At 54.9% G+C, this 27,946-nt stretch overlaps 4 protein-coding genes and 1 long non-coding RNA gene across 7 annotated transcripts; 1 reads left to right on the top strand and 4 right to left on the bottom strand.

The window, feature by feature from the left end:
* Nucleotides 1–1,845: 1,845 nt before the first annotated feature.
* On the bottom strand, nucleotides 1,846–3,909 carry LOC118253322 (uncharacterized). 3 transcript variants are annotated; one of them, XR_004780382.2, is made up of 6 exons: nucleotides 3,682–3,909; nucleotides 3,251–3,347; nucleotides 3,003–3,138; nucleotides 2,554–2,660; nucleotides 2,274–2,422; nucleotides 1,846–2,194 (listed from the first exon to the last, which is right to left on the bottom strand). It is a non-coding gene; the product is annotated as an uncharacterized LOC118253322 (long non-coding RNA). The 3 variants fall into 3 exon arrangements; XR_004780380.2 differs by having other exon boundaries at nucleotides 3,251–3,350; nucleotides 3,682–3,908; XR_004780381.1 differs by lacking the exon at nucleotides 3,682–3,909 and adding an exon at nucleotides 3,491–3,506 and having other exon boundaries at nucleotides 3,251–3,350.
* A 1,036-nt stretch (nucleotides 3,910–4,945) lies between these two features.
* Nucleotides 4,946–5,896, bottom strand: LOC118253321 (basic phospholipase A2 Sms-N6-like). Its single transcript, XM_050714883.1, has 4 exons — nucleotides 5,857–5,896; nucleotides 5,408–5,552; nucleotides 5,162–5,268; nucleotides 4,946–5,070 (listed from the first exon to the last, which is right to left on the bottom strand). The coding sequence occupies exons 1-4, from the start codon at nucleotides 5,894–5,896 to the stop codon at nucleotides 4,946–4,948; spliced, it is 417 nt and encodes a 138-aa protein (XP_050570840.1).
* A 1,491-nt stretch (nucleotides 5,897–7,387) lies between these two features.
* On the bottom strand, nucleotides 7,388–8,725 carry LOC118253370 (phospholipase A2, membrane associated-like). The gene is made up of 4 exons (XM_035557652.1): nucleotides 8,689–8,725; nucleotides 8,023–8,167; nucleotides 7,739–7,845; nucleotides 7,388–7,533 (listed from the first exon to the last, which is right to left on the bottom strand). The coding sequence occupies exons 1-4, from the start codon at nucleotides 8,723–8,725 to the stop codon at nucleotides 7,388–7,390; spliced, it is 435 nt and encodes a 144-aa protein (XP_035413545.1).
* A 1,855-nt stretch (nucleotides 8,726–10,580) lies between these two features.
* On the top strand, nucleotides 10,581–13,982 carry UBXN10 (UBX domain protein 10). Its single transcript, XM_035557511.2, has 2 exons — nucleotides 10,581–10,648; nucleotides 11,788–13,982. Exon 2 carries the CDS (start codon nucleotides 11,803–11,805, stop codon nucleotides 12,655–12,657), a length of 855 nt encoding a protein of 284 aa, XP_035413404.1. The 5' UTR covers nucleotides 10,581–10,648; nucleotides 11,788–11,802; the 3' UTR covers nucleotides 12,658–13,982.
* Nucleotides 13,983–14,783: 801 nt separating this feature from the next.
* LOC118253306 (ATP-dependent RNA helicase DDX19B) lies at nucleotides 14,784–26,923 on the bottom strand. The gene is made up of 12 exons (XM_035557532.2): nucleotides 26,769–26,923; nucleotides 26,234–26,282; nucleotides 25,745–25,798; nucleotides 24,718–24,853; nucleotides 22,431–22,523; nucleotides 21,743–21,845; nucleotides 20,888–21,002; nucleotides 20,132–20,309; nucleotides 19,448–19,685; nucleotides 18,263–18,425; nucleotides 17,246–17,437; nucleotides 14,784–16,670 (listed from the first exon to the last, which is right to left on the bottom strand). Exons 1-12 carry the CDS (start codon nucleotides 26,823–26,825, stop codon nucleotides 16,609–16,611), a joined length of 1,440 nt encoding a protein of 479 aa, XP_035413425.1. The 5' UTR covers nucleotides 26,826–26,923; the 3' UTR covers nucleotides 14,784–16,608.
* Nucleotides 26,924–27,946: the final 1,023 nt, after the last annotated feature.

The following is a 27,946-nucleotide window of genomic DNA, read 5'->3' as shown; positions in this document are numbered from 1 at the left end:
ATATATATATATATATATAATATAATATATAATAAAATGCAAGCGGTATATAATGGAAGGCTGAAAAGGGGATGATGGTGTTGTTGGCTTGGAGAGAATCTCTAATTAGCTAGGTGATGCCCAAAGACCATTTTAGCCATTTTTTCTGGTGCAGAGGTTGCAGGTGCGTAGTGTTGTGTGCCTCGCAGAGCACTTTACCAGAAACCCCAGCACTGAGGTGGGGAGAGGAAATCCCCTGTCGCTGAAACCGAGACAGGGAAGGAGGATGTGGCTGCGTGGAAATCAGAGGGATGGTGAGAAAAAGGAACAGGGCTCAGGGCCTCGGCAAGTCTCTTCCCCACGGCTTTTGCTGAATTTCCACACACGTTTACACAAAGTTGCCTTTTTTCAGACCGTGCACCAATTCCAGCGCTGCCTCCAGTGCTTTTGCAGCCCAATTTATTGCACCTGAGGTAACAGAGCAGCCCCTGGAGCTTGAAATGAGCTGATTTGTACAGCCAGATGTCTGAGCAGAAAAATACATAGAAAGTTAAAATTAATCCAGAATTTAAATAGAGAGAGAGTGTGTTTCGGCTCATCCTGGTGTGCAATCTGTCTGCTCGAGCGCCCCTGTCCCATCTCGGCAAGGATTTGATCCTTGATTTATGCCCTGCAAACAGCAGCTGCTCGGCACAGGGCTGCGCTCTCCTTCCTGGTGGGTGCTCATCCACCCCCCAGGCTAAACACCGGGCATCTGGTTCACAGCTGGAGGGAAACCTCTCTGGTTTAAGGGACACTTCCTTATTCGAGGGGTGCTTCCCGATTTAAGGGATACTTCCTAGAACAATTGAGTTCAGCTCTGGGGTGAGCCGGGGTGGGAATTGCAGCTGCTAATGCCCAGGGCACAGCAGAGCATCCTCCAGCCCCAGAGAAACCCCCTTTTGTCCCCGTTTTTGGGGTTGTGTTTCATTGCAGAGCCCCGTGGCAGTTTGTAGTGTTCTCCAAGTCCCCGGAGGAGGTGAGACCAGCTGAATTTGTCTGCAGGGCAGAAAACCTGCATCACTGGGATGCTTGAGGCAAGAGGAAGCAGCCACAGCCTAAACTGCCTTTTCCTAGGGGACGTGCTAGGGGTTGTTGCAAAATAAGGCCGAAACATTCTTTTCTGGTGAGAAAGATGTTTTGCTCTGTTCTGAGGGTTAGGCAAGCGTGAGCTCCCTGGCCGTCCCAGTGCAGCAAAGCTCATCGGCACCCAGCCCTCCTGCAGCATTGCGTCTGTCCCCGGACTTTCACAGCAGCTTCCATTCCTTCTGCCCTGAGGCAACTGCAAATTTTGGGAGCCTGAAGGCTGGGGCTGAAGCCGTGGGCATGAATGAGCAGCGGGGAACACAGACTGGCTGCTCCCTCTCCTGCAGAAAGGGGGTGACAGCAGTGGGCGACGTGGCATTATAGCCACCTCCCTGGCTGGCCGTGTGAAACGCACTGCGATTATTTCCCCGTGCCTCGGCCTTACGGTTGCTGTTGCAGTAGCCTTTACCTGGCAGAAATTGGCACATGCTTTATTTCAGCGGTGCCTAAAGCCTCGTGCCGTGCCTCGTCTGGCGAGACCAGGCACAAGCCAGGCAAAGGCGAGCTCTGAGCCATTTGGAAACGTTGCTGGAGGACACAAGAACCTCCTGCTGTCAGTGTTAAATCAGGGGCTCCAGGTACTGGGGGTGATGTTTGAAACAGGCTCTGGACTCTGCTGCTCAGCTCCAGTTTTAGGGTTTTGGTATTTCAACGGGAAGCCCTGCGCACAGGTGAGCTTCTCCCCGCTGCCAGGGGTTGTCACTGGGTACGGCGGAGTCGCAGCACACAGAGGACCAAAGCTTTTTGCTCTCCGGCTTTATTTTGGAATATTTATTTTGGAATATTTGGAATATTCCAAATGTTTTATATATTTTATTTGGAATATTTATTTCAGTTTTATTCTGCGGTGAAGCAAACAGCTGGGGGAGCCACGACGTTTCCGTGCAGCAACTTGCGCGTGGGGAGCTGGAGCCAAAGAGGACAAATTGCCAACTTGTGCTGGCTTCCATCACCTCGCCCTTCACTGCGACAAGGCGCAGGTGTCCCGCTCCTCCCTTGTTTTTCTCAGCAGAAATATCGCATCTGTGCAGCTCTCCCTCCTCGGATCCAGTGTCTAATGACGCAGCTTCACACGAGGGCGGCTTTCCTCCTGCCGAAGCCAAAACAAAGCCCCGAGGAAGAGGGTTGGGAAAGGCTCCTGGCGCTGCGCTGAGCCCCGCTCTGCTTACCAGCACGGAGGTGGGTTCCTGAAGGGCCCCTCTCCGTCAGCAACGCCTGCCTCGGCCCTGGCACTTGAGCAGCGCCCGGCTGCGTGCCCAGCAGAGCCGAGTCGCCCGCTCGCATTTGCAGGCTCCTCGCTGGCACCGGGTCCCCGACCCTGCGGGGAGCGAGAGGAAGCAGAGCACAGGGATGGTGTTTTGGGGATGGCTCCAGGGAGCTGCTAAGGTGGCAGCGGGGACCCCATGGAGGTGTGTGCAAGGATCCCAAAGCTCAGCCCCGGGGACTTACTGCAGGCAGGGCCCCCTGCCCGGGAGGCGGCGAGGCGCTGGCTCTGTCCCACGCGGCAGCGGCGCGCAGCCAGCCGGGCGTAGCAGCAGGCACGGAGCCGGCAGCACCTGCAGCGAGAAGGAGAGCCTGGCCCCAGGCGAAACGCAGCCGGGGCTGCTCTCTAACCCGTCCACAACAGGGCTTTGCATCCCCTCCTGCACCAAAGCACCCAGGAGCCACTCTGGGATGCTCTCCAGCCCCGTCCCGCTTTTGCCCCCGTCCTACACCGAGCCTCTTCTCAGCTTCCCTGTGCCACCCGGCTCCGAGAGCCTTTGTGCATCCCGGCTTTGGGACCGTTCCCGGCCCTCTGCTGCCATCCCAGCAGTTTCAACCACCTGTCTCTGCCTCTCCAGGGCTGAAAGAAAAGGCGAGCACTGCCTTGCTTCCCCAAAAACCTGTTGTTGCTGTACCGGTGCATTGAAGCCTTCGCTGCGTGCCCGCGGCCCCATCCCGAGTCGCAGATGTGCGCAGTCAGGTTTGCCACCGTGCTTCCCTCCAGCCCCGGGGCAAATGCAGGCGGGACCTTTCCGTGAGCAGCAAGCATGCCTGGAGTGACCAGAAAATGGGATCTTATGAGTTACGTACAGAAATATGCCTTGGGCAGCTGGAGCAGGGGAAGTTTTGCTGGGATCTCCCTTTCCAGCCTGCCTGCACTCACCACAAGCAAGCAGCAGGGCCAGGACCACCAGCAGGATCTTCATCGTCCTCTTACCCGGACCAGGGAGGAGAAACCACACCGCTTTGCAAACCTCCTTCTTCTGAAATGAGGCCAAATTATCTCAAAATTTGGAGGCAGAAAGGCAGGGGTGCTTCCTTACACCAACGGTGCTGCCTCTTGGCTGAAAGCAAACACATCCCGGTGCTGCCCCGCCGCCCAGACCTCTCCCCGCTCCCATACCGCTGCTCCTGGCACCCGGGCAGGACTGGGCAGCCACGGACCGTGCCTGCAGCCCTCTGCTGAGCTTTTCCCTTTAAAGAAAAGAGCGAGACGCGGCGTGCTGCTGCCTCCTTCCAGCACCCCCACCCTATTTTTGTTCCTGTGACAGCCCCACGGGTGCCGGCGGTGGGCTGAGGCTGGGGGCTGCTCACCGGGGGACGGCGACGGCTCCGGATCCCCGCTGGCTGCCGAGTGCTGCCCTCCGGCTCGCGGCTGGAAGCGCCGAAATGCCTCCTCCGTCCCCACACGCCGTCCTGCTACGCCCCTTGGCTCGCCGGCCAAACCCACCCTCTCCCCGCAGCCCGGCCTTACACAGCCCAGAGCCCCCCAAACACCCTCCCGGTGCCACCCCGGGGCTCTCGGCAGCCTCCTGGTGCGCTCCCGGTCCTGTCTGCAACTTGTCAGTGCTTCCCAGAACACCCCAGTGCCCTCCCACTGTCCCCCAGTACCATCCAGAGCTTTCCAGTACGCTCTCAGTGACCCCCCAGTGCTGGCTAGGGACTGCCAGGCACCCTCCTTCTGCTGAGAGCGGCTCGATAACCTCTCGGGGCTCCCCAGTCCTATCCAGAGCCCCCAAGGACATTCCCAGTGTCCCCAAGTGCTCTTTAAACCTCCCGTTGCCTTCCTGCTGCCCCCCAGTGCTGTCAAGAGGCTCCCAGTACTCCCCCCAGTTCTATATGGGAGGGCACAGGAGTGCTCCAGACATCGTGGGGGGTGTACAGGAATGTTATTGCAGGTGCTATAAAGCGCTGGGAGCGTACTGGGGGGTACTGGGTAGTACTCAGGTCCACGTGCAATGGACTGGGAGGCTTTAGACAGTGCTGGGAGGCATCAGGAGGGGATTGATGGGCACTGGGGGGCACTGGGAGCACGCTGCCAGGTTATAGATGCCAACGGTAAGGTTATTGAGGGGCTCCAGGCAGCACCTGGGGATACTGGGAGTGTACTGGGGGGTCTCCAGCCAGCACTGGGGGGCACTGTGATGTTCCCGAGGGGCTCTAAGCGGTACTGGGGTAGGCTGGGAGGCACTGAGGGGGCACTGGTGAGCCATAGACAGAGATGAAGTGCGCTGAGGTGTTACTGGGAGCACTGGGAGCGTGCTGTAAGGGACCCAGCGGTGCGCAGGGCACCGAGCACCCTCCCAGCACCCAGTGAGTGTCCGCAGAGCCTTCGACGTGCTCAGGGAGGGCGACGCTGGCAATTTACAGGGCTTGTGCCCTGCCCAGCAGCAGCTCGCCGAGGACGGGGATGATTTAAGCCCATGATTTATTTTCACACCGATTAAACTCAACGCCGACGTGGCGCGCGCGGGTCGGACCGCAGATCAGCCCGGGCGTGCGGCTCCAGGTGCAAAACCCCGTTGGGAGCAGAGGGCAAACCCGAAGCCTCTCCTCTTTGTGCTGTCGCCCGACCCCATCACCTGCACCTGTACCGGGGGTACAGGCGGTAGCGCCGGCTGTAGCTCTGCAGGCTCCCCTTCAGGCACAGCGCCAGGCTGCGGTCGCACTCGCAGGAGAGCTTGGCGCACCAGGAGCCCTGACCTGCGGGGGGTCAGTGAGCCCGGGGTCAGCTCCGGTTCTTATTTTACTTTATTTGAGGGGGGAAAAACCCGTTTTCAATGCCCCCACTTACTGCAGGTGGGGCTGCTGCCGTGCCAGCCGTAGTGGTAGCGCTGCTCCTTGGCGTTGCAGTGGTGGCGCAGGAGGCCGTCGTAGCAGGTGTCGTGCAGCTGGCAGCACCTGCGCAGGATTTCGAGGCTTTTGGTGTTGTTTTTTTTTTTTTTTTTTCTTCCCTGCTTCCCCTATTCCCCAGATTTGCAGCCAAAGGTGCCCGCAGGATGGTAAAGTTTGGGCAGAGTGATTTTAAGTGGGTGCTCACCTGTCCGTGGCGTCCTTGGGCCGTCCGTGGCCACCCAAGCCACAGTAGCAGCCGTAGGAGGAGTAATACAGGAAGGCGTTTCTCCCGGTCACCTTCGTGATCATCTTCTGCAGATCCCAGAGGTTCCCACCAGCCAGGGATGAGCCTGGGGGAAAATCAGCGGGGCTGACACAAGCCCTGTCCCCCCCCCCAGTTAAAGCAGCAGCAGCGAGGACGCCGCCTCCTTGCCATCCTCCTGGTACCCGTGCGTGGGGTCTTCTGCTGCGACCTTACCTCCTGTGACAGGGGGGACTTGTCCCCAGGGCGGAAGAGTCATTTTTTAGGGGGTCATTATGAGTTTCAGAGAGGTGGTGACGCAGGGAAAAGGGAAAGGTGGAAAACCCAGCAGGTCTGGCCCTCATCGCGGCATCACACACGGACGGGGCCACCCTGAGAGCCAGGACACCTACCCCAGGCAGACAGCACGGCCAGCACAAGGAGGGAGTTCATCTTTTCGATGAGCCTGGAAGAAGAAACCAAGCCCACATCATTTCCCCACTGCATCAGCAAGGTTCTCGCGGCGGGCGACCTCTCCTCTCTGCTCCCTCGCCCAGAGGCAGCGGCGGTGCCTGGCTGGGGACGGAGCAGGGAGGCTGTGCCCGGTGCTGCCCGGACTTCGGTGGTGGAGAGAGGGGAAAAAAAAAAAGCAAAATTAAGAGAAAACAGGAAAAGTTGGAGCCCTTGAGCGATGCAGTCCTGGCCTGGTGTCTAAAACAGCCTCTCCTCTGCTGCTCGGCCCTGCTTTCCCTGCCTGCGCCTCCATCCCTGCTCGCAGCGCAGCTTTTGGTTAAGGTAGGAAAGGGGGGAAGCGTTCCTCCATCCCTGCTTACCTCGGGGAAGCCTCTGCCGCTCACAGGATGCGTGGTTGGCATGGATCCCTTTATATAGGGCTTGCTCCCACCTCCGCTGACCTGCCGCCGGACGGTCAGCTCGCCCCAGTTTTGCTGGTGGGACTTTTCAGGAAAGGAGAAGGCACCGTCCTTCCCCTTTACAGGAATGCAAGAAACCCCCCCACGGCCCCCTGGTCTGTACCGGCAGCGATGCTGGGGAAGCAGCAACATTTCCTTACGCAGGGCCAGCAGGGGGAAGGCAATCCTTAAAGGCTGGCAAAAAACGGCTCGCCTTTGGAAAGTACGGCGTGGTGACAGCAGTTGAAAGGGAGAATCCCTTGGTCAACAAAAACGTCAAATTTTCTTAGCGAGTAAACATCAGAGGAGGGTTCTCAAACTGTTTCCCACATTTTCCCACTTCCTTTGCTCCTCTAAAAGCACCTTTCTGCCACACCTTGCCTGCCCTTCAATGCACCGCTGTGTTTTGGCTCTGGGAGTGAGTTCGGGGAGCAGGAAGGAAGATGCTGGGAGAAGCCTTTTTGGCTGAACCAGGTGAACCAGGCTCACCACAAGGAAATCATTTCATTGGCAAACCCCAGGGAGTTTTGCTTAGTGGCATGCATTTGTCCCCATTTCCGAACGCAAAGCGCTGGGATTCGAGCAGCCCTGCGGTGGGATAGACCCAGCTGAGAGGGGAGTAGCTGAATTTTGCAGTCGGCACCACATCTCCGGCTTTTTGGGGCTGCTTTTGGTACCACGGAGCATCGGGCAGCTGGTGCGACAGGGTCAGGAGGTGCAAAAGCTCTCACCAAATGCCACAGCCCGGGTGCCACTGCTGCTGCTCCGTGGTATGACAGAAACACACCACAGAGCACTTCTCGTATCTTTTATTCAGATTTTTATTTTATTTTATTTTTTTCTGGGAAATTAGATCAGAGGAGGAAGAGACTGAAAACAAACGGCGATGTGTTTTTTGGGGAGCTGGGGGACCTCCAGCCCCAGCCCTCACCCCGCACAGCCTTGCAGAGAGGAGGGCTCCCGCTCTGCTCAGTGCCTGGTAATGAGGAAAACCGCTCAAAACCCACAAACACGCTGCTCCCCCCGCCCCCCCTCAGCACTGGAGTTTGCTCCCTCGGCATCTCAGCTTGAAGTAGAAGCGGTAGGACGGATTGTAGGATGGCAGAGTGCCAGCGAAGCACGACGCCACCGCCTTGTCGCACAGGCAGGTCTCTCTCTTGCACCAGCTCTGCTCGTTACCTGCGGGGGACAAACGCCGTGTTCAGCAGTGGCTTTTCCATCCCCCAAAGCTGGCGTCGGCCGTGGGAGATGCTGCGGTGGCAGGGGGGGGTCTGCAGGCAGCCCCGCCACCCTGCAGGGCATCATCCCTTCCCGCTGAACCCTGCTGGCCACTACCACGCTGGGGAATGCTCTCCCCTGCTGCAAAACGCCCGCTGATACTCACCGCAGGCAATGTCCCCATCGGTGACATCAAACTGGTAGGGGGTTATCAGGGGGCTGCACTTGCTCTCTCGCAGCCGCCTGTAGCAGCAGTCGTGGGCACGGCAGCAGCTGCGGGAGACACCGTGTCAGTGTCAGGGCCCTGCCCGGGCTTTGGAGGCAAGGGAAGGAGCAGACGGCCGGGCAGCAGCAAGAAGTGGCTGCAGAACGGTGCCAAAACCCCTCTCAGAGCTGCCAGCGAGGAGCTTTTGCAGGGCTGCCCCGCAGCGACAGTTTTCAGGGACTCACCTGTCAGTGGCGTCCACCGGGGTGCCTCTGCCCCCAATGCCGCAGAAGCAGCCGTACCAGCTGTAGGAGAGCAGGGCGCTCTTCCCCGTGACTGCCTTGATCATGCGCTCCAGCTCCAGAACGCTGCCACAGGCTGGCAGCAGCCCTGTGGAGGGACAGAGGGTGAGGGGGACAGAGGGACAGGGGAACAGGGGGACAGAGGGACAGAGGGACACGCTCACACTGGCACAGCGTTCCCCGTGCAGCACCCGCACCGTGTTGCACACCAAGCAGAGCAGTAAGTCTCACGTTGCTGCTCCCGTGCATGTTAACTCTTCTCGGGGTGCCAGCATGAGACTCTGAGAATCCCCCAAACTACCTCTGGATTTTGTTTGCTTTTCGCAGTGACCGAATTTGGCCTCGCAGGAGGTAACAGCAGTCTCTTCACAAGCCCTGTCTCACTCGCAGCCCTTGGTCATCAGTGCCACATCGCCAGCATCAGCCTGGGGTTTGGCAGGTGATAACGGGCCCCAGCGCCTCTTAAAATAAATATCAACGTGAGCAGCCCTACGCCAGGCATTGCGGAGAAACTGCAACGTTCGGCCAACACCTGCATGCCCAAAACCTGTGGGTTTGGGTGATATTTATACCAGGCGGATGAGATCCCAACCTCACCACCCAACTCACCGCAAGCCAGCAGCAGGGTGAGCAGCAGATTCCTCATCTTGGCGGAGAACGGAGCCAAGGCAGCGGGCGGCGAGCAGCTCCCTGGGGCTGTTGAAGAAAGAAGGCAATAAAATCCCACCCTCCTTACCCTGCCCAGACCCTGCGGAGCTGAGGCTTCACGGGTTTGCTTTATATAGATGGAGAGGGGAGAGGTCCACCCCCTCCTCGGTCCATGCATCGCGCAGCGGCTCCTTGTCCGCCCCCCTTACACAAAACCCAGACAGCCACGGTGCTCCCTCTGAAATGATGCTCCTGCTCTCCAGACGGGCACGAAGATCACCACCACGGGGTTAGGTGGCTGGAGAGACGGGACACAAGCGTTTTATGCCCAGAAGGTGAATATCTGGCAGGGCAGAGGTTGTCGCCTCCTCCTTCCAGCTGCAGATAGCCGTGGTGCCATTTCCAGGTGGTGCTTGGCCAGGGGACGGCGAGCACCAGGGCCCACTGTGCAGATTTATGGTTTTGCTGTCCTGACATGAGGGCACAAGAGAGCCCCGGGCTTCCCATGCATGGACAAGGGGTCTGTGAAATGAGATCATGAGCCAAGCAGGCTGGAAGCGCCATGAAAACCCCATCTGAGATGCCTTTTGAGCACAGGTCATTGAATCACCGTGCCTGAGACATGATGCAAAGGGAGGCAGAGCGCCGAGGAGATAACGAACAAAGGCGGCTATCACTTCTGAGAAGCCATGGGGCCAAGAGCAAACAGACATACAAGCGGGCGCTATCGGAATGTGTATGCACAGCTCCACCCTTGGTAATTAACCGTGCTTCTAAGGAAATTTGGGCATTAAAAAAATGGGTCACATGTTTTGTATTCACAGGATCACAGAACGGGGGAGGCTGGAGGCACCCTTGGGCCCATCTGGTCCAAGTCCTGCTCAGGCACCATCACCCGCACAGCACCACAAGGGCTTCCTGAGGGTCTCAGGGACCCTGCCGCGTGCCACCGTGTGCCTGCTGCCTCTCGTCCCGTCCCTGGGCACCCCGGAAAGGAGCCTGGCTCTGTGCTTCGGTTCCCTGGTGTCTGTGCACACCACGGAGCCCCTGAGCCTCCTGCCCTGCAGGCTGAGCAGCCCCAGCTCTCCCAGCCTCTCCCCACAGTGCCGCCATCCCCTTGGTGGCCCTCGGCTGGGCTCGGCGTGGCCATGGCTGGGGAGGCCCCACCAGCACCAGGCAGAGGGGCAGGATCAGCTCCTTGATGTGCTGGCAACGCTCGGGACACCGGGACATGGGGACACGGGGACACAGGGACACCAGGACACCTGGTTAATGAAGCCCGTCCAGACCCGCACTATCGCTTTTGGCCACTTTGTGCCCATTTCTGTCCCGCATGGCCCCGTGTGACGTGCCCCACAGCAATGTCGTTATTTTCCCCTGATTTATTGCCCATTTCTTGCTTTCCTGGAAGGAGACCTGCCCGCCGCCATTCGCAGCCTGGCTCTGCCGGCTCTGAGCCAAAAAGCCCCCAATGTGTTGCTTTAGCTCTGTTAAGGTGTGTGTTTGGTTTTTTGTTTGTTTGTTTGCTTTGTTTTGTTTTGTTTTAAGGGGTGCTCGTGGAACTGGTGGGTTTGGTGTTTATTCGCCTGGTTTTACTCAGGTGAGGCCGCTGGATTGCTCTGCTGTGAGGCTACTGCCATGAAAGGGGGGGGGGTTAAAACCCGATCCCGAGCAACAACAGGGAGGGTTCAGCGCCGCGTTCTCAGCCGCGGGCCGCTTTTTGGGTTCAAACAGCGCGGTTTTGGGAACCGAGCCGGGTCGGCGCAGCCCCTGCCACAACATGCCGCCCGGAGGACCGCGGCCTGCGGCGCTCTGCCCAGCGCAGCCGCTCCTCTCTGTGGTAGCGGGGCGGGGCCGGGAGCGCGGCCGGAAGTGGGGCGGTCGCCTTGGCAACGCGGCCGTGCGGGGCGGCGGGCGGCAGGTGAGGGGCGGGCGGGCCGGGGGCCGCTGGGGCTTTTTGGGGCCCTTTTGGGTCCTCCTGGGGGTCTTTTGGGGCGCTTTTAGGGCCCTTTGGGACCTCTTGGGGGCCTTTGGGGCCCTTTTGGGGGCTTCTTGGGGTCCTTTTGGGGCCTTTTTGGGGCCGGGCTGCAGTGGTGGGGCTGGGGCTTGGCCCCCCGCAGGGCCCGCTGCTCGCTCCCCGTGCTGGGGGACTGCAGTGCTTCGCCCCCTCCCCCCCCCCATGGGCACTGTGGTTCCCCTTCCCAGCCTCTCGCAGCAGCACCCAAAGGTGACGCGTGCCGTGTTGACACCAGGGTGAGCCTCTGACACGTGCAGCGCCGAAGGGGTTAAAGAGCCTCCCTCAGGAGAATCCCACCGTGGTGGCTTCGGGCGGGTTGCTTGGGTTGGGAGGTTTATTCTTTAGGCTGCCAGTACAACGGGGGATGTGTGGTAAGCTCTGCGGAGCGCTCAGGCATTCCTCTTCGCTGCCTCGGGGCTTTTTTGTCAGCACTTAGTAAACCAAACGCCCCTGTCGCGGGTGCGAGGAGGCTGCGGTCAGTTGCCTGGGTGCGCGTCCGTGCTGCTCTGCAGGAGCCCTGGCTGGGAAGGGCACTGAACGGCCAAACAAACCAGCCACAGCTGCAGTGTTCCCACCGTGCTTGTTCCCTCCCTTCTGCTTGTCATCAGATCATCAGGGATTTTTTTTAAAATGCACAAAGCAGTCGGTCGTAACCAGAAAGTCCGCAGCGGGAACTTAATTTGTCGTCACAGGAGCAGCAAAAAGGCCAGGTGCATGCTTAGCTCATTCGTCTCCCATTTGCACGTAGTTTCTAGCTTTGACAGCGAATGGCTCTGTTCTTCCCATCACAAACTTCCTTTGTGAGGGGAAGGGCGCAGCTTTCTGATGCTCTTGGTCGACTTGAAGCGATTTGTGACCAAGCAGCACCTGTACACACGTACTGCTGATACACGCTGCCGTTATCGCACCGTAGGACTCGGACAACGCGCCGGATTTTTGCTGTTGTTAGATGACACCCGGCATAAAAGCTGCGGGGAGGTTAAACTCTGTAGAAGCTTTCAGGACGGTTCCTGTAACTTTTCCTTCTGCTGCCCTCTCTGCAGGTGTCCTGGGAAGCAATGGCCACAGCAGCTCTTCTGAACTCAGCACCAGCTCACTGCTACGTCCCTCTGAGCACCGCAGCCCCTTTCTTTCAGACAAACGCCGCCGCCATGCACGTGACCCGGCCAAAATCTGCCAAGGGACGCACGAGGTCGGCCTTCGGTTACTCCGGGAGCGTGAACGCCTACCCCTGCGGAGTGCCATCGTCACCAGCAGCTCCCCACGAGTTCGGGAGCAGCCTGAGAGCCTCGTCCACAAAACCGGCGTTCCCACCTGGCCACGTGTCGCCGGAGGAGATCCCGGAGCTCCTGCAGCAAGTGCCCCTGAGGAGCTCCTCCTCGCTCAACAAGTACAGGGTGCTCCCCTCCATCGGCCGGAAGGGCGCGGCGGCAGAGCCGAGCGACCAGCACGAGGTGAGCTGGGGGCAGGAGGGTGCTGAGGAAACCCCAGCTCCTTCTGGGGAGCGAGGATCTGCCAGGGGGCTGTCAGAAACCCACGTCCCTGGTGGAGAGAGCTCGTGTGCTCAGCGTCCCCCCGAGAAGCTGGGAGGGAAAACGAGACGGGGGAGCCCTTCGTTGTCAACCCTAAGTTTGGAAGAACCGCTGCAAAAAGAGCCACAGCTGCTGCTCGCTGTTCGGTCTCCCTCCGGTCAAAGATTTGAACATCGCTTCAAGCCCACAGACAGCCTCCGGACGGTCCTGAGCGTGGCGGAACAGAAAACGGCGGCCAAATACGAGCACTGCAGCGTCGAAATCGTGGAGGTGCCCCGACGGAGCTTCCCCGACCTCACCCGCTCCCTGCAGGAGTGCGGGATCCCCCCCAGGTCCGTGCTGTGCATCCGCCGGGCCGAGCAGCACGAGGCGGACCCGTAGGCGCTCAGCGGGGCGCGATGCCTCGCTTCTCAACCACCGCAGCGTCGTTTGGAGCTTGCTGACTTCCAAAAATTTCCCTCGAAGCTGACTCGCGTGCATAAAAGGCGCGTGTTGAAGTCCCACCTCACGTGTAGGTACCTGCTGCGTATTAACGGATCTTTTTTCCATGCGTGTGATTACAAGTTCCTTCCCGAGTGCCGCCAACGTTTGGCCTTTTTGGTTTTTGAAATTGCTGATTTTCGTCTCTGGAGTTTGTTCTCTTCTCGGAGCAGGAGGCCTCTTCCGTGTCCTTTTTGTTTGTTTCAGGAAGGTGCCACTTCCCAGAGGGGATTACGTATTTGGGAAGACGGAAGCAGAACTGTTTCACCCTGTGGTCGTCTTCGGTAGCTTCAGGAGGCTGTCGTCAGCCTCAGACATCTCAAGAGAGGCTGTAGCTGAGGTCAAAGCCGAAAACCGCCAGAAAATAGCAGCAAGGACGCGTTGGAGCTAGCAGGTGATTGCCAAGTATTAAAACGTTCCCGTGAGGGCTCAGCTACTGATGGAAAACCTCTGTGCGGCTTTTAAGTGTGGCTACGTCACCCTTTTAGGAACCATCGGCTGCTTTTTGGTTGTATTGCTGAGCGGCAGGGTCTCCTCCTTAGTTTTTCTTCTCTGATTCAACTCCTGTGACCCATAGCTAAGAGTAGATGGGTTGTCAGGACGGGATGATGCAAAATACTCCATTTACGCTGAAATGAGTTGGTCTTCAAGTCTAGCAAGTGCTGCTCTGGGAGTTTTTTCTCGTTAAATGTAGTACTTGGAGTTGACCGAGGACTTGGCTCACCCAGCAGCCCGGATTTTTACCAAACTGCCGTGGCTCTCGCAGAGGGGGTTCGTTAAAGAAGGCTGATAGGGTAACTCGGCAGGTTTGGGGGTAAACGCAACGTGTGTGTGCTGAAAAAACCACGGGTTTCTGTTGGAAATTGTAGTGGTTAAAGAGTCATTTAAAAAAAAAACGGACAGCTAGCCCCACGGTTCGAATAGTGTGAGGTCAAACCAAGGTTTTTTACGTCAGTGTAGTTCCATCAGTACAATCACCAGTCTTGCTGTCAGGAAAAGGGCCCTTTGGCAGGAGAGGTGAGCAGCCGCTGCGTTATCACATTTACCCCAGCTGTAAAAACGTGGGGTTCGTGGCACCGCTGGTGACGGCCGCAGGAGGAACAGCAAACCAGCATTAGCACGCAGGGACTGGCACCTGACTTTATGTACGTTATACGGCTTCTGGTTTCAGGATGTTTTCATGTTGCGTGAGTAAAATTAATAAAACCTTTTTTGGCTAAAGTTTGAACGGAAAGTCGTTTCTCTGGCACCGAAAATGACTTTTTTCTGGAAGCTTAGCATCATCTTAAACAAGAAATGCCCGGCAGCTGCACGTAAACGCCTCGGAGGGCGCCAAGGTCAGACGTTCACACGTTGTGGCTGCTGCTGCCCCCACCCCACCGGTTGGCACCTCCAGCCTCTGCTGCGCGCCAGATCGCGGCCCTGCGCCATCCCCCTGCTGCTGCGGCCCCAAAAACCAGCGAGCACCGCCCAGCTCCGCCAACGGCACCAGAGTGAGAGCAGCGCGGCCCCCGCGGAGCAGTTCTGCACCTGGAGGACGTTCCTCCCACGTGCCTCCATCTCACACGGAGCTGAATGAGACAGCTCGGTCCTCTAACAAACTTAGGCAGCACCTCCTGAGCGTAGTTTAATTATTTTCTTTAAAAAGCACATCAAGTCTCCCTCTAGGGAAGCGCCGCGCAGGGAAAACACCTCGCTGCCCCCTTTCTCCCCCTCCTCCCTTCCCACCTCTCGCTCCACACCTGTGGGAAATGGTACAGCAGCACGAGAAGCGCTGCGGGGAAAGAACGGCGTTCGCCTGACTTCGTTCAGGGTATGGCAGCATTTAACGATTCCTGGTGGGCAGCTGCCTTGTTTTCCCAGGAAGAATTCCAGAAATTCCCCATCAAACCCGCTGGGGTTCAGCCTGGCTGCTTTAAGAGAGCCAGACACTGAAAACCCACCAGGCCTCCTGGCTGCGCCCCTCCTTACCCGAGGCTTTTAAGCAAGAAAAAGGCGTCCAAGCAAGAAAGGAGCTGAGGCAGCGCTCGGTACGTGTTCTTTATTCCAATTAAAAGTACATTAGAAACAGCACACAGGACCAGCAGCAGCTTCCGTGACAATTCAACCCGATGCACTGCTGTCGCGAGGTCATTCAGCTGTACTATTAAAGTAGGTGATTGAAACGTCTTCCACTCTGCACGCAAGCACTCACTCACCTGCCACTTTAAATAGGTTTCCAACAGAATAAAAATAGATACACCCCAGAATACAAAAAGTTTAATTTTAACAGTTTTTTTTTTTTCCCCACTAAAGCCTTTATACAAATTGATAAAAGGGTGCACAATTTCCTAAAATTTTAGGTACATTTTAAACGAGCCTTTTTTTACTTGGTAAAAGGATCCATGTTCCTGTCTTTGAACAGAATATGATGGCCAAAATTGCAAAGTAAATTCCTAGTTAAATTTACAATTTGTACATTTGTTTTGAAGTGATTCCGGCACTGAGTAGCAGGCCGATGGCTGCTCACGCATGTCCCATTTTCCCCCAAGAGCTGTGCACCACTAAGTTCTAGGTCAGGAGCCTCCTTCTCCTGGAAACCAGGCTGGGGCAGCAACCCGCAGGCTGTCAGCTGTGCACGCTAAAATGGTCCCAACCGAACTAAAAACCACAGAAGTCGCCAAGAATTCCTTCTCTGGTGAGGATCACCTTAGGGCAAGAGACTGATGACCTGCCGGTCTGCGCTACGAGCACAACGAAAGCGGAGGCGCTTCCCCTCTGAAATTTGGCTGAGCAATTTAACTCAAAACTCTGATACTGAAACATCCTGTAAATGTAAATTTGGTGTTCTAAAGGTATTTTTTTTTTTTTTTGGTCAATACACGCTATTACGATTTTCTTTTTATTTTTTTTTAAGCCAGACAAATATTTCTGTTACTGGTCAGCGAAGTCCAGCAGTCGTGTACATGATTCACCCAGCATCTCAGAACCGGCACTACCTGCCCGAAGGCGACTAACCCCCACTCCAGCGGACACTATAATTTTACGGAGGTGAATTTATTCAGAAAGTCAATTAGTACAGTTCCCTTCACACTGTCCCTCCCTCCCCGTCTACCCACCTATAGTTTGGCAAGGTTAAACGCTTCAGATGAACTTCTAGAGTACTTACTTCAGCACTGCCACCACTGCACCGCTTTACGTATAGTGGCCATTCTAACAAGTCCAGGACAAAGTAAAACAAAATACCGCCCAGCGAAAGCAACACGGCACCTGTGTTAGAGAGTCTGACCTACTGGAGACATCCTTTGGACAATTTACTTAACAAAAAGCTGGGCAAATCCATCAGGAAGCCAGAAATGAGTCTTAAGAGCTCAGAGGAATGCCAAAGAGAATGACATCCTATTTTGTACAGGTCGAGTTTCTAGCCAAAAAACAGCTGTCTTGGTCTGGTTTTTCTTTTTTTTTTTTTTTCCTTAACCCATGTCCATTATATATTTGGCTGTTGAATTTTAACTGATCACATTTAGGCTGAATTTTACTCCAATTATAAGCAATAAAGCTTTTTTCTTTCCCAGATTAGTTTTGGATAATTACATATCGCCTATTTTTGGCAAGTCTATTTCTTAGAATTCAAAAGATCTTTCCATTTTAAGGCTAGACTAAGAAATGTTAAAAGCTTCTGTAAACATTTCCTCCCCACAGTTGCACATTTTGAAGTCCAACTGTAATTTTTAAAATGAGGTAATTTTTGTGTACTCATATCTTAGGAGTCCTTTTCGGGACTAGCTGAGAGGCATGCCAATCTGAACGCTGATCCAATTGTAGTGGGAGAGCTTCCACAGCAGGGTACACACCAGTTCCAGCAGCTGTACTTCAGTTAGTTATCTTCTCGATTTCATCCAAGTCGTCAGTGTCCAATTTGTTTATCTTTTTGTCTGTGAAAGATGAGAAATGAGTCACGCACCGTACCACAGAGCAGGGGAGGGAAAGATGCTTTCTTCAGGTCGTCCTGAGTGCAGATTTATCCATCAAACATTCATTCAAAGTTTTATGTTGCAGTTTTAAAACCTCTTTCTTTTCTCAAAGGCTCACCACGATACTTATACGTTACCAGCTCCACATGTCCATTTGAAGGACTACCCAGGTAACCAGCAGACAGACAACTTATTTCTACTCACACAATGCAGAAGCTCACAATCCTGAAAGTAACTTTTCGGTACTCGAGAGGCACCTACTACATGCTGCCCTACAAAAACCGTGGCTCTCACAAAGAGTGTTACGTGGTAACAGCTCAATACCCTCTTGCATGAGAACAAGTACTGCTTGTTGAGCAGTTTCTTTTCCAAATATTTCTTTTGGAGCCAACTGCAACGCAAAAATGCAGCTCATGCTCTCCTCCATTCAGTTTAAGGCTCAACAAACATTCATTAGTCAGACCTGCTCAGTATACAGCAAGTCAAAATTCCGCAGGAACATCTAATTTTAGAGAAATAAGCCTGAGGGTACGTACTGAAGTGTTCCTGGATTCTGTTGAGAATATTCATGCTGTGCTTGCTGTCCACCATGTTGATAGCCAGACCTCGCTTGCCAAAGCGACCTGTGCGCCCAATCCGGTGCAGGTAAGTCTCGTTATCAGGATTTCCATCTTTATCCACAGGAAGGTCAAAATTGATAACAACAGAGACCTGCTCTACATCGATCCCTGGTAAAAGAAAGCATCGGATGCCATTTAAACCATTTCATAGCAGGAACAGCCTCCTCTGGCCCAACCTGCGTGCGTTTTTATCAAATATCTAGGTTACTCAACAGCTGAACTTCCAGCTGTTTTCAAACAGCTGCCGTGTAGTTGTCTGCAACCTGTGCAAAGACTTAAAAACCAGTCTCACACTCTGAGGCAACGCCAAAAGGGACAAAGGCTAGCCCACAGAACCTACAAGTGCTAAGTGTAAATGGATCTTCTCCCCGGGGTAATTACGGGGTAGTTTGACATCTAGCCATCTAGCGACCACACCAGAGAATCCCACTGAAGTGGCGAACAGAAAAACAGTCTGAGCTGCTCAGGTTTATCCAGTGCTTAACAATTTCTCCTCCTTTCAGCAGCTTTGCTTTTTCACAGATTGTGTTGTCTTAACTGTTCCAAGACGTTGAACTGCAATACGAATTCCTACTGGAGTTAAGTAGCTTTCAGATCTCCCTGTTTTGGAAACAGGGAAATGTTTTTTTATTTTAATCATTTAGGGTCAGCAGTACAAGCTAGACACGGCAACAGAAACATAAGAACGTCACGGGATGGACATCTTCATCTCATGCTGCAGGAAGCCTACAAGGAGCCCCGTGTTTGCCCACAGCCATCTTCATATGCACAGACACAGGCAGCAGCCAAGAAGTCCAGGAATTGCTTTAAGGAACCTTGTTTGTCCACACTGGAACGCTTGATACAAATTCCTTCTGCAAGCTGCTCGGCAATATTTCATCTTACAATAAAACACTGCTCCTGCCCCCCCGGCGCAGCTCTGCCATGCCCTACCTCTGGCACAGACGTTCGTGGTCACCAGCACCTTCTCTTTGCCCTCTCGGAAGCGCTCTATGACGGCAGCTCGCTGCTCCACCATCATTTCCCCACTGAGCAATGCCACCTGGTGGCCTTCCTTCGAGAGCTCTGCCGCCAGCCAGCCAGCCGTCTTCCGAGTCTGAAACACAGAGAGAGAGAGAGGGCCGTCTTTGGGAGGAAGTTTTAACGTTGTAGGACATGAAAAAGCCTCTCGTGGCTAGACTGGAAGTTCCATGGCTCCTCAGTTTTGATGTTTCACAAGGAAATGGCTCCTGAATGCCCTCCCCGTCCCCATCTGGGCTCCCAGCTCTCGTATCAAACATAGGAAAACATCCATCTGCCACCGCAGGAACCCCTGTTTAAGAGAAGTACAGGGGTTTTTTGGTGCTCTGCTCCTCAGTTTTCACTCCATGAGGAGACTGGCATTACATATGTGCACTAAAGTCTCAGGACCATTGTCAAGAAAACAAAACTACTCAGCTTGGAAAGAGACAGGGTTTGGGCAGGGTGAAGCTGTGAAGTCCAACAGAGGCTCTACACCGTGACCAATTAAACCGTTTCCAGCAATGTTGTTTTTCCAAGCTCTGGTTATGTCTGACATCTCAAGACAGTGCAAAAGCAAACTGCTGCAGCAGTCTCCAAATACAGGTTTTATCCCATCCGAGTCAAGCTTTATGGGGCTCAGCTGGTGCTATCTGCACTGTTTTTCTAAGATCAGTGTCTTCCATAAAAAAGAAAAAGCCTCGGTATAATTCATGGAGAGATCCCAGCTGTGTAACAGCCCATTACCAGAGGGAAATGGGGGAAAAACTCTGTATCAGATGAAGTACAAGACTTTCCCATCCCTCACTCTGCCCTGTTTTTATCCACCTTCCAACCTCACTTTTTTTTTTTTCTGTAGTTCTGACCAATATTGTTTTGGAAAAAGGTGCATTACTCTGATCTTTGCTTCAGAAGACTTCAAGAATAAAAATGGCCATTGTGGATTGGCCATTTCTTTCAGTGAAATCAGGATATCACTCAAAGAAGGTGCCAGAAAAGCCAAAGAAAAGAGCAATCTGTCTCCTTGGTTACCTTTTGGAAAAAAAAAAAAAGCCAGATTTTTAGCACTGACAGATTCTAACAGGGTTCTTGGGACTAACATTCCCCAAAAGGACTCACGTGGCAGAAGATCATGGCCTGGGCAATGGTGATAGCGCCATAGACATTACAGAGAGCCTGGAACTTCTCATCTCTGTTATTGCACAGAACATAATACTGCTTAATAGTGTCCAGCGTCTCCTCTTCTCGCTTCAGCTTGATAATGTTTGGGTCAGGAACAACTTTTTGAGCAAACTTCCACACAGAATCCTCAAATGTGGCTGAAAACAGAAGCATCTGGCAGTCCCTGGGGAGCATCCTGCAAGAGAAAGCGAAATGGGCAGGGTCCCCACGCAACAAGACCGTGGCCCTGTGACACCCTGATGGGATTCATGCCCCACGCAAGGCAGAACATCCTCAGAGCCATTTCCACGGCTGCAAAGGCTCGTGCTTTTCTCACCAACACCTGATCGTTCCCACGTGGAACGGAGGCATCCAGACTCACATTCTTAAAAATGAGTAAGCCTTACTCCAGGGACAGACGTTTTATTCTCCGAGAAAATTAAACTGCTTGTCATCCCCTGACATTCTGCCTCTACCAGCCATTAGGATTACAGCTAAATATATCGTTTTAATCTTGTTGCTCTCTCAGGAAAGACACCAGTCAAGAACCTAGCCCCACTGTCCCTATGTTACAAAATAGCTATCGTTCAGAGGAAGAAATAGTTGCCTCCCTACCCGAGGCAATGTTCACTGAGTCCTTACCTCTGAATGCGAATGCTCTGATCCTGATGGCCCTGGGTTGCTATCATCACATCAGCCTCGTCTAAGACGAACACCTTGATTTTCTTGGGGTCTATGAATTTCAGCTTGGAGCACCAGTCCAGCACAGTGCCAGGCGTGCCGATTACAATCTGCTCAGAGATCTTCTGACCTCTCTCCACTGCCAAGACACAAAGGGAATCGTTCACAAGGTGGCTCTGCAGACACCGAAACGCTCTGCCCCCTCTCCCGCTCTGAACTAGCCTATTTTACCATTTGACTGCTCTACGGTACACGTAGCTGAAAGGTCAGCTGTGCTAGTGCTACGTGTCCCTTCACAGGTGAGAAAGTGAGTGTGAAGCATACAGGACCCACTGCTTCATTCCAGTTGGAAAGATTTAACAGTCAGCACAATTCCTTTAATTCAGCTGTTAGACTGCATCTCCAGACTGCACAAGCCATCCGTAACAGCTCAGTACAACTCCTCGTATTTAGCTGAGATTGTGTTAAGGAAGAAATCGTGGTAAAGCCAAAAACATTCATCACTGCCCCAGTGCCACCCTCTAGGTGAATTCCCATTACTTTAAATTTGTATTCAGTACAGATCTGATACTGGCGAGAACAGGGCTCGGCAGTGCTCACCTCTAATACGAAGCCCAGCAGACTGATTTGCATGTTTTAAAAGCGTTACGTTCCAGGGCTGTATTGCACCCCCACTTCTGCATGTGCAGCCCGTTGGTGGTGTTTCACCTTACTCACATTTGTTGCCTCGCACAGCATACGCGAGCTTCAGCTCTGGGTAGAACTTCCCCATCTGTTCGATCACTTTTCCCGTTTGAAGTGCCAGCTCGTATGTTGGGGAAAGGCACAAACACTGGAGGGACAGAGGAATAATGAGTGCGAGATGACCAATGCCCTGGGCAACACTATGACACCTGCTTTTAAAAACCCTATTTGGAATTCTACAGAGGGCAAACACGCGAGGAGCTGACCTGTTGGTGAACACCTATCCAGTTCTGCATCCCAAAACTATGGCAAGGAGTTTATGTACTACAGTCACCTGGCGACTGGCTTGCTGTGTTCCGTTCTGCTTTTTATGACCTGAGAATACAGATTGTCTGCTCGGGGACAAGCGTGGGTAGTAATAACAAGGAATCTACCACCTATAAGAACAGCATTTTTTAAGGAAAGGATCCTGGCCTTGGTAAAAGTGCTCAACTATCTTCTAAGGATATCGGGTCTAAGAAGTCCCCTTCCAGGCAATGTCTGCCCTGTTGTCACAGCTGTCTTCTCTTCCAACCCAAATTACACTTCCTCAACCCCTCTCAGCCTGCAGCATTTCTCTGATTTACTTCCTCCCAGAATGATAACTCCTCGCGGGACAACGGCATCCTGAGCAACAAAAGGGAGGGAGCGTCAGGAGCAAGCTGCTAGCTAAATCCACATCTAAAGGCTCCCCACGCTGCCAGCCCCTGCTGAGCTGTTTACAGAAACAGCACTGCAGGGACAGGTTCAGCAAGCCAAGAATTTGCTCTCAGAGGTCCCAAGAGAAGCCCAGCCTCCTCACGAGGTGGCCCTGCGCCACCCCAAGCCCCACAGAACCAGAAAAGTTACCTGTGGGTACTTGTTCCCGGGTTCGACGCGGCTGAGCATGGCGAGGACGAAGGCAGCCGTCTTGCCAGTACCAGACTGAGACTGCGCGATCAAGTTCTGCGGGCTGCAGCAACACAGGGCAGGGTTAAACACCAGCGTGAGCCCAACCAAACGAGCTGCCCAGCAGTGCTGGACGACAAAGAAGATGCAGCGAGTGGAGGCTTAACCACTTCAACAGCTTTTAGATGCATTGCCGCGCCGTGTGGGTGCCTACCGTGGGGCAGAAGTTGGTTTCCGCCCTCTACCAACTCTCTTTCAGCCCATGTGACCTCCCAGTTATGGAGATTTTGGAGGAAAACTGCTGTTCTCTGGCAGCATGCACGTTATGCGCATCTCCCCCTGGTGTTTCAGTACTTCCCACCTTGCAGCTCAGGGGTGCAGAGAGGAAAGCCTGCCCAGCAGACGATGCAGCACCTCAACTACCCCCACCCAGCCCGGACTGCTGGAGCCGTGCTCTCTAGCAGCTTTATTTCTCCCTGGATTTACCAGTACCAGCCCTAGGCAAAGGAAAAACCCAAGGCAGCTGTCACATCACAAATACTGCGGCCGGGGAGCCCTTCACCACCCTCCCATCCCCAGTTCAGCAGTGGCACTCAGGTCTTTCAACTCCTTCCTCTACTGACAGGGAGCAGCAAGCGCGTGTACGTACGGTTCGGCAAGCATCATGGGCAGGGCGTTCTCTTGTATTTTTGATGGTCTGTTGAAGCCCATGGCATAAACTCCTTGCAGGAGCTGCGGTTTCCTGAAAACAGAGAGGTTTTCTTTTAAGCTTTGCCTTCAAACCCCTTTGAGGTAAGCATCCCAGCAGGCAGGGTTTTGGGAGAACCAAAACAAGGGTCCCTCGGCGTTCATCTCACCGAGGTCAGCGCAATACCACAGCTAGCCAGGGGCCTCTAACCATTATTCCAGCCATATGATCCCTTTATTTTTGTTTGTTTTTGAGGAAGTTACCCTCTTAACTGCTGTGAAGCTGTGGGCGTATCAGAAAAAACTTCCCTGTTCACACCTTGTTACCCGTGGAAATGTAGGTACTTCTCCAGCTGAACAGAAATGCCAAAAAAAATCACGTTTTCCGCTTAGATACAGAAGCAGCACCGCGTTGCTATTCTGCTGCAGCCTATTCAAATCCACTTGGTTTTCATTTGTGGGCAAAAAAGGTGAGAAAAACCCTTCCGACTGGACCCAGAGCTGCCAGGCTCTGCGGGCCCGTTGCGATCCCACTGGTGAGCGACTGCGACAGGCACCGGGAAGCTGCAGCAGCAAGGGAGAGCACAGCGCTGCTTGGAACAGAAGCTTCAAAAAAAAAAAAAAAAACCCAAACCACCTCAATTTACTAAGTCAAGCTGCACGCCTGCCTTTCACACTGCACGGGAAACTTTGTTTCGCAGCTCCAGAGGCTTCCGCTGGGCTTCTCGCATGTTCTAAAGCAGCTTTTCAGACAAGCACAGGGCGGAGACCATTAATCCTGTCCTTTAGGGCAGTCCCTCCTCTTCGGATCTCAGCACCAAAACGGTCACTCCTTGAAGACTTGAGTATTAGACAAAGTAGCCTCTGTCGCTACAACCCAGGGGTGCAGCCGCACCGCCAGTCCTCAAACACTCACACTGCTCTTTCTGCAAGGGAGCTTTCCAGTCCCAGCTGGTGCTCGTGTAGCCGAGGAGATTGGAGAACAACCTAAAACTCAGGTGGTGGTGTCAGCAGACTCTTACCGCCGACCTCCAGGCGCTCACCGGAGTGCCGTCAGCGGTGTGGAGGAGCGAGCGCTTTCCACTCCAGGCAGGTTACGCTTTTCCTGCCCACCGTTTCCTCCTGTTAAGCACTCCCCATTCAGCACAACCCGCTTCTTAAAAAGCCCGTATTACTTTCAGGGGATGGCTCGAACAAAAGCCCTTTGAAACACAACCTTGTGCTGCTCAGCAGCGAGGCCGCAGAGCCCGGCTCCACCACAGTTGCCAAGGATACACCGACTCGTAAGGCGACGACTCAATTAGTCTGCTGGCCCCTGTCATTAACTCCCTTGCACTGTTTGCCTTCTGAAAGATGGGAATTAGTCTAAAGGGCACCACAGGCTCTCAGTTTTTTGGGAGACATTCAGCCACGAACGTCCCTGACATCGCTGGAAACCCAGACCACTGGCAGAGGAAAGACAGGCACCCTCCCCTTGTGCTGTTCACTGCTGGATCTTCCCAAATAACCCCAAGAACGGGAACAGGAGATGGTTGTGCTCGTCACCTCTGCCAGTACAACAAACTTCCCGTTTCCAAAGAACAGCCACGTCGCTGGAAGGCGGTCTCTGAGCGTCCCCGCGCTGGCTGCAGCACCTGCAGAGAACCAACGCCGCCTGTCCCACCGAGGAGGGCTTGGTGGTGGTGGTGGCCGTGGAAGGACAGCCCTCCCTCTGCTCGGCCCCTCGCACCGACCGCACGCAAGCTCCACCAAAATCACACATTAAAATCCAGAACAGCGTGGCTAGAGCTGATTACAGAAGGAAACGCTGGCTGTACACAAACCAGGGCCTAAAAGGAGCTCGCTTCAGATGAAGGCCTTCCCAAGGCACCAAGATGAAATAACTCTCCTTGCGTTTAAATAATACAACACGTGATATGCTCATTTCTTAACGACAAATTTGCAGCAACTTAAACCAGAAGCCTATGCACTTTTCAGTGGTCTGAGGCGGCCAGGAAATCTAACAGGGCACGAGGAGAGACCACAACCATCTGATCGGCTCCAGACTCGCCTCTGTTCTCACAGGCTCCTAAAACAAGTCCGCGCTGCCCCTGCCGAGCTCAACAACACTTCCCCCAACCGGGGGGGCCAAATAACGAGCTGCAAAGCAGCCACAGGGGAGCCCGTTTAACCCTTCTGCTCTTCAGCTCGATGCAGAGGAGCTCCTGGCACCACGACCGGCCTCGCAGCCCCGAGCTGATGGCACTTACAGGCGCAGTTCCTCGAAAGACTTGACGGAGTAGAGCGGCGAGGTGGGGTCCCTCTGCAGCACCTCCACCTGGTTGGTGGTGTCCACCAGGTTGCTGCGGATCAGCTTGTTGAGCAAGGACTGGGTAGCTCTGTCCTCTGTCAAAAAAAGAGGAGGTGGGAAAACGGTCACGGCCTGTTTCAGCCGCTGCTCCCGCTGAAATGCTGCACGGCACGGCCGGTCGGAAAGGACACGCTGCACCCAACCCCAGAAATACCCAAACTCCCTGTTAGAGAGCAAAACTGTGACAGAGCCCGGACTTCCCGAATGAAACGTCTGTCAAGGCACCCCCCACGATATTCAGGAAGGCAAAGAAAAGCAAGCTCAGTTTTAAGGCCAAGGGGAAACCTTCACAGACACGGAGCTCTGCTTGTTAAGCTGCAGGTTTCAGATCCTACAGCTCAGCACCTAACTGCAAGATGGGACAGGGCCAAAAGCCCCACTGTCACCTGTGGACAGACACCTTTTAGTTTCGTTTTTTGTTTTTTTTTCCTTTCAAGGAAGGTTTGAGGACAAACAGCATTTCAAGATTCCAGGGTTGGAACACTCTAAGGGCTGAGGACACAAGAGATCAAAACAGAAGGCGAAGTTGCTGCACTTTGGGGTTTTCCTCACAAGTCTGCCTTCTAAAGTGAGCTTCTCATAAGACGCCTTCTGAAGGATTTAGGGCCGTCACCCACCCCTTAACAGCCATTTCAGAAATGCAATGTCTTGGTTGCTTCTGAAATTCCAGCTCTGGGTTATCCAATGGCTCCGGCACCCAGCCCTGCCTCTGAGGACACTGCTGTCCCCTCACCTCTCTTCACTCTAATCCAGGAGTCCCCCAAGTTATTACAGGGCCCAACGGCTTTAAAATTTACAACTAGGTCCTTGGGGCAGGAGACAAGATCATCCACCCTGGGGCATAAGGTGGACTTACTTTAGGTACATAGGAAACAAATCTCTCTTTCCACACGCCTCGCCACAGCATTCACCCGACCAGCACCCACCTTTCTCCTCATCCTCTGTCTTCTCGACGTTGTCGTCCGTCTTGACGACGGCACCTGAATTCAAAGAGAGGGGAGTGGGATTTAGGGGATTTAGGTTCAGAATTCTGTGGAAAAGCTACGGAGCAGCTCAGCAAACAGCCCTGTGGCTGCGCAGCAGGAAAACCAAGCAGAGCTTGCTCTGCGCGGCCAAATCAATGCCGGTGCCTGATCCAAGCCAAACACACCACGAAATTTTGCCATCAAGACACAGGCAGAAAGAGTTAGCCCAGCAGGGCAAGCTCAGGAGGTGGATAGTTAAGTCATTGCGACTGGCTAAGCAATCTTAGCTTTCTGTTTTGTTTTTTTTTTTTTTCCTGCAGCTTCTTGACCGGTCAGGTGTTGCTCGACTCGGACTCCACCATCTTCAGGGTCTTCCCCTCTGTCCCCGAGGGGTTCTGCTCCCGCTCCAAACAGGAATGTGGTGAGACCACCACAGTGAGGGTAACTCACCGTTGGAATCCGGCTTGGCTTTGTCCTCCTTCAGGTGCAAACTGCTGAGCTGCGAGCGAGGAAAAACAGCGGGGTCAGGACCCCGATGGGGACAGGGACAAGGATGGGGACGGCGGCTGAGCGTCCCCAGCGCAGGGTCCGTGCCGCTGCCGGGACGGTGTGAAGACAGGGCACAGAAATGGGGGCAAAAGAGGCGTTTGTGGGCCATGAGAGGCAGCAGGACCCCGAGGTGAGGCACCGCCTGGATGCACCGTGAGGGGAAAGGAGGGGGGGGGGATGAAGAGAAAGGAGGAAAAAATATAGAGAGATATTCCCCCCTCCCCCCCGTCCTGAGGACCCGGCCCCACGACCCCCGAGGCACCGAACGACCCAAAAAAGGAGGGAGAAAAGGGGAGAATCGGGTCTCTGCAGCGCTGCCTGCTTGCTGCGAGCAGGCGGCGGCCGCCCCCAGCGCAGCCGGGCCCCGGCTCCGCACCGCTCCGGGCCCCGGCCCCGGCCCCGCTCCGCACCCGCCCCGGGCCCGGCCGCCGCTCACCGACTCCGCCGCCGCCTCCTGCTCGTCTACGGCCAGGGCCCACGAGTCGGTGGCCATGGCCGGGCCGGGCCGGGCCTCGCCGCCAGCAGCCGCAATGGCGCCGGGCGAGGGGAGGGCGCCTGCGCCGCGCTCCTTCGGGCCGGCAGCGGCACGGGCAGGGCGGGCGGCGTTCCGGGAGAGCGGCGTTCCGGGGGGGGGAAAGGGGGAGAACGGGGGGGCACGGGGCTGCGAGGGTGCTGTGTGGGGCTGGGGTCAGCCCGAGCCTCCTGTATGGGCTGGGTCCTAACCCCTGTGTGGGGCTGGGGTCAGCCCGAGCCTCCTGTATAGGCTGGGTCCTGGCCCCTTTTGTGATGTGGGGCTGGGGTCAGCCAAGCCTCCCTGTATGGGCTCAGACCTGGCCCCTTTTGTGATGTGGGGCTGGGGTCAGCCAAGCCTCCCTGTATGGGCTTAGACCTGGCCCCTTTTGTGATGTGGGGCTGGGGTCAGCCCGAGCCTCCTGTGTAGGAAGGGTCCTGGTCCCCTGTGTGGTGTGGTGTGGGGCTGGAGTCAGTCTGAGCCACCCTGTATGGGCTGGGTCCTGGCCCCCTGTGTGGGGCTGGGATCAGCCCGAGCCTCCCTATATGGGCTCAGACCTGGCCCCTTTTGTGATGTGGGGCTGGGGTCAGCCCGAGCCTCATGCGTGGGCAGGGTCCTGGTCCCCTCTGTGGTGTGGGGCTGGGGTCAGGGCCTGCCTCACTGCACGGTGTGGGGACCAGCCCCGTGGCATAGGACTGGCAGCCCGCCATGCCCTGCTGCGTTTTGTAGGGCCCAGCGCTATGCCATGATACGGGGCTGGGGCCAGGACCTGCCCTGCTGCGTGGGGTGGGGTCCCTCAGGCAGGCGAGCCCTTCTCCCAGGTCCTGGGGAGCGGCTGCTGGAGCTGCTGACACCTCCCAAGACTCGAGAGACCAAAACGATGCAAGTTTTTACAGCTTTGGGGTCGTTTATTTTGTCCTGGAGCTGCTGAGCCTCCATAGGCCATGACTGGAAGGTTTTTCCCCACAGGCAGGGAGGTGCAGAGTTGGGGTTCTGAGTCCCTTTGGGAACTGAGGCTTGGGGCAGAGCAGGGGCTGTGACATTTGCAGGGGAACTACAGCTCTTTCTGCCCCTGAAACGGAGGTGCAAGGAAGAAAACCAAG

Source organism: Cygnus atratus, chromosome 21 (genome assembly GCF_013377495.2).
Source record: "Cygnus atratus isolate AKBS03 ecotype Queensland, Australia chromosome 21, CAtr_DNAZoo_HiC_assembly, whole genome shotgun sequence".
Classification (NCBI taxonomy): Eukaryota; Metazoa; Chordata; class Aves; order Anseriformes; family Anatidae; genus Cygnus; species Cygnus atratus.
The sequence above is the reverse complement of the archived record's forward strand: the minus strand, read 5'-3'. Positions and strand labels throughout refer to the sequence as shown.

Excerpts from the sequence above, each read along its gene's own strand:
- LOC118253306 (XM_035557532.2), bottom strand. The coding sequence starts at position 26,825 with ATGGCCACCGACTCGTGGGCCCTGGCCGTAGACGAGCAGGAGGCGGCG. Across the intron at positions 24,854-25,744 it reads GACAGAGGATGAGGAGAAAG|AGGACAGAGCTACCCAGTCC; the intron begins GTGGGTGCTGGT and ends TTTTTTTGACAG. Across the intron at positions 21,846-22,430 it reads CCCATGATGCTTGCCGAACC|CCCGCAGAACTTGATCGCGC; the intron begins GTACGTACACGC and ends GTGTTGCTGCAG.
- LOC118253370 (XM_035557652.1), bottom strand. The coding sequence starts at position 8,725 with ATGAGGAATCTGCTGCTCACCCTGCTGCTGGCTTGCG. Across the intron at positions 7,846-8,022 it reads CCGGTGGACGCCACTGACAG|CTGCTGCCGTGCCCACGACT; the intron begins GTGAGTCCCTGA and ends TGTCTCCCGCAG. Across the intron at positions 7,534-7,738 it reads CGATGGGGACATTGCCTGCG|GTAACGAGCAGAGCTGGTGC; the intron begins GTGAGTATCAGC and ends TGTCCCCCGCAG.
- LOC118253321 (XM_050714883.1), bottom strand. The coding sequence starts at position 5,896 with ATGAACTCCCTCCTTGTGCTGGCCGTGCTGTCTGCCTGGG. Across the intron at positions 5,553-5,856 it reads GGCCGTGCTGTCTGCCTGGG|GCTCATCCCTGGCTGGTGGG; the intron begins GTAGGTGTCCTG and ends ATTTTCCCCCAG. Across the intron at positions 5,071-5,161 it reads CGGCAGCAGCCCCACCTGCA|GTCAGGGCTCCTGGTGCGCC; the intron begins GTAAGTGGGGGC and ends GACCCCCCGCAG.
- UBXN10 (XM_035557511.2), top strand. The coding sequence starts at position 11,803 with ATGGCCACAGCAGCTCTTCTGAACTCAGCACCAGCTCACTGCTACGTC.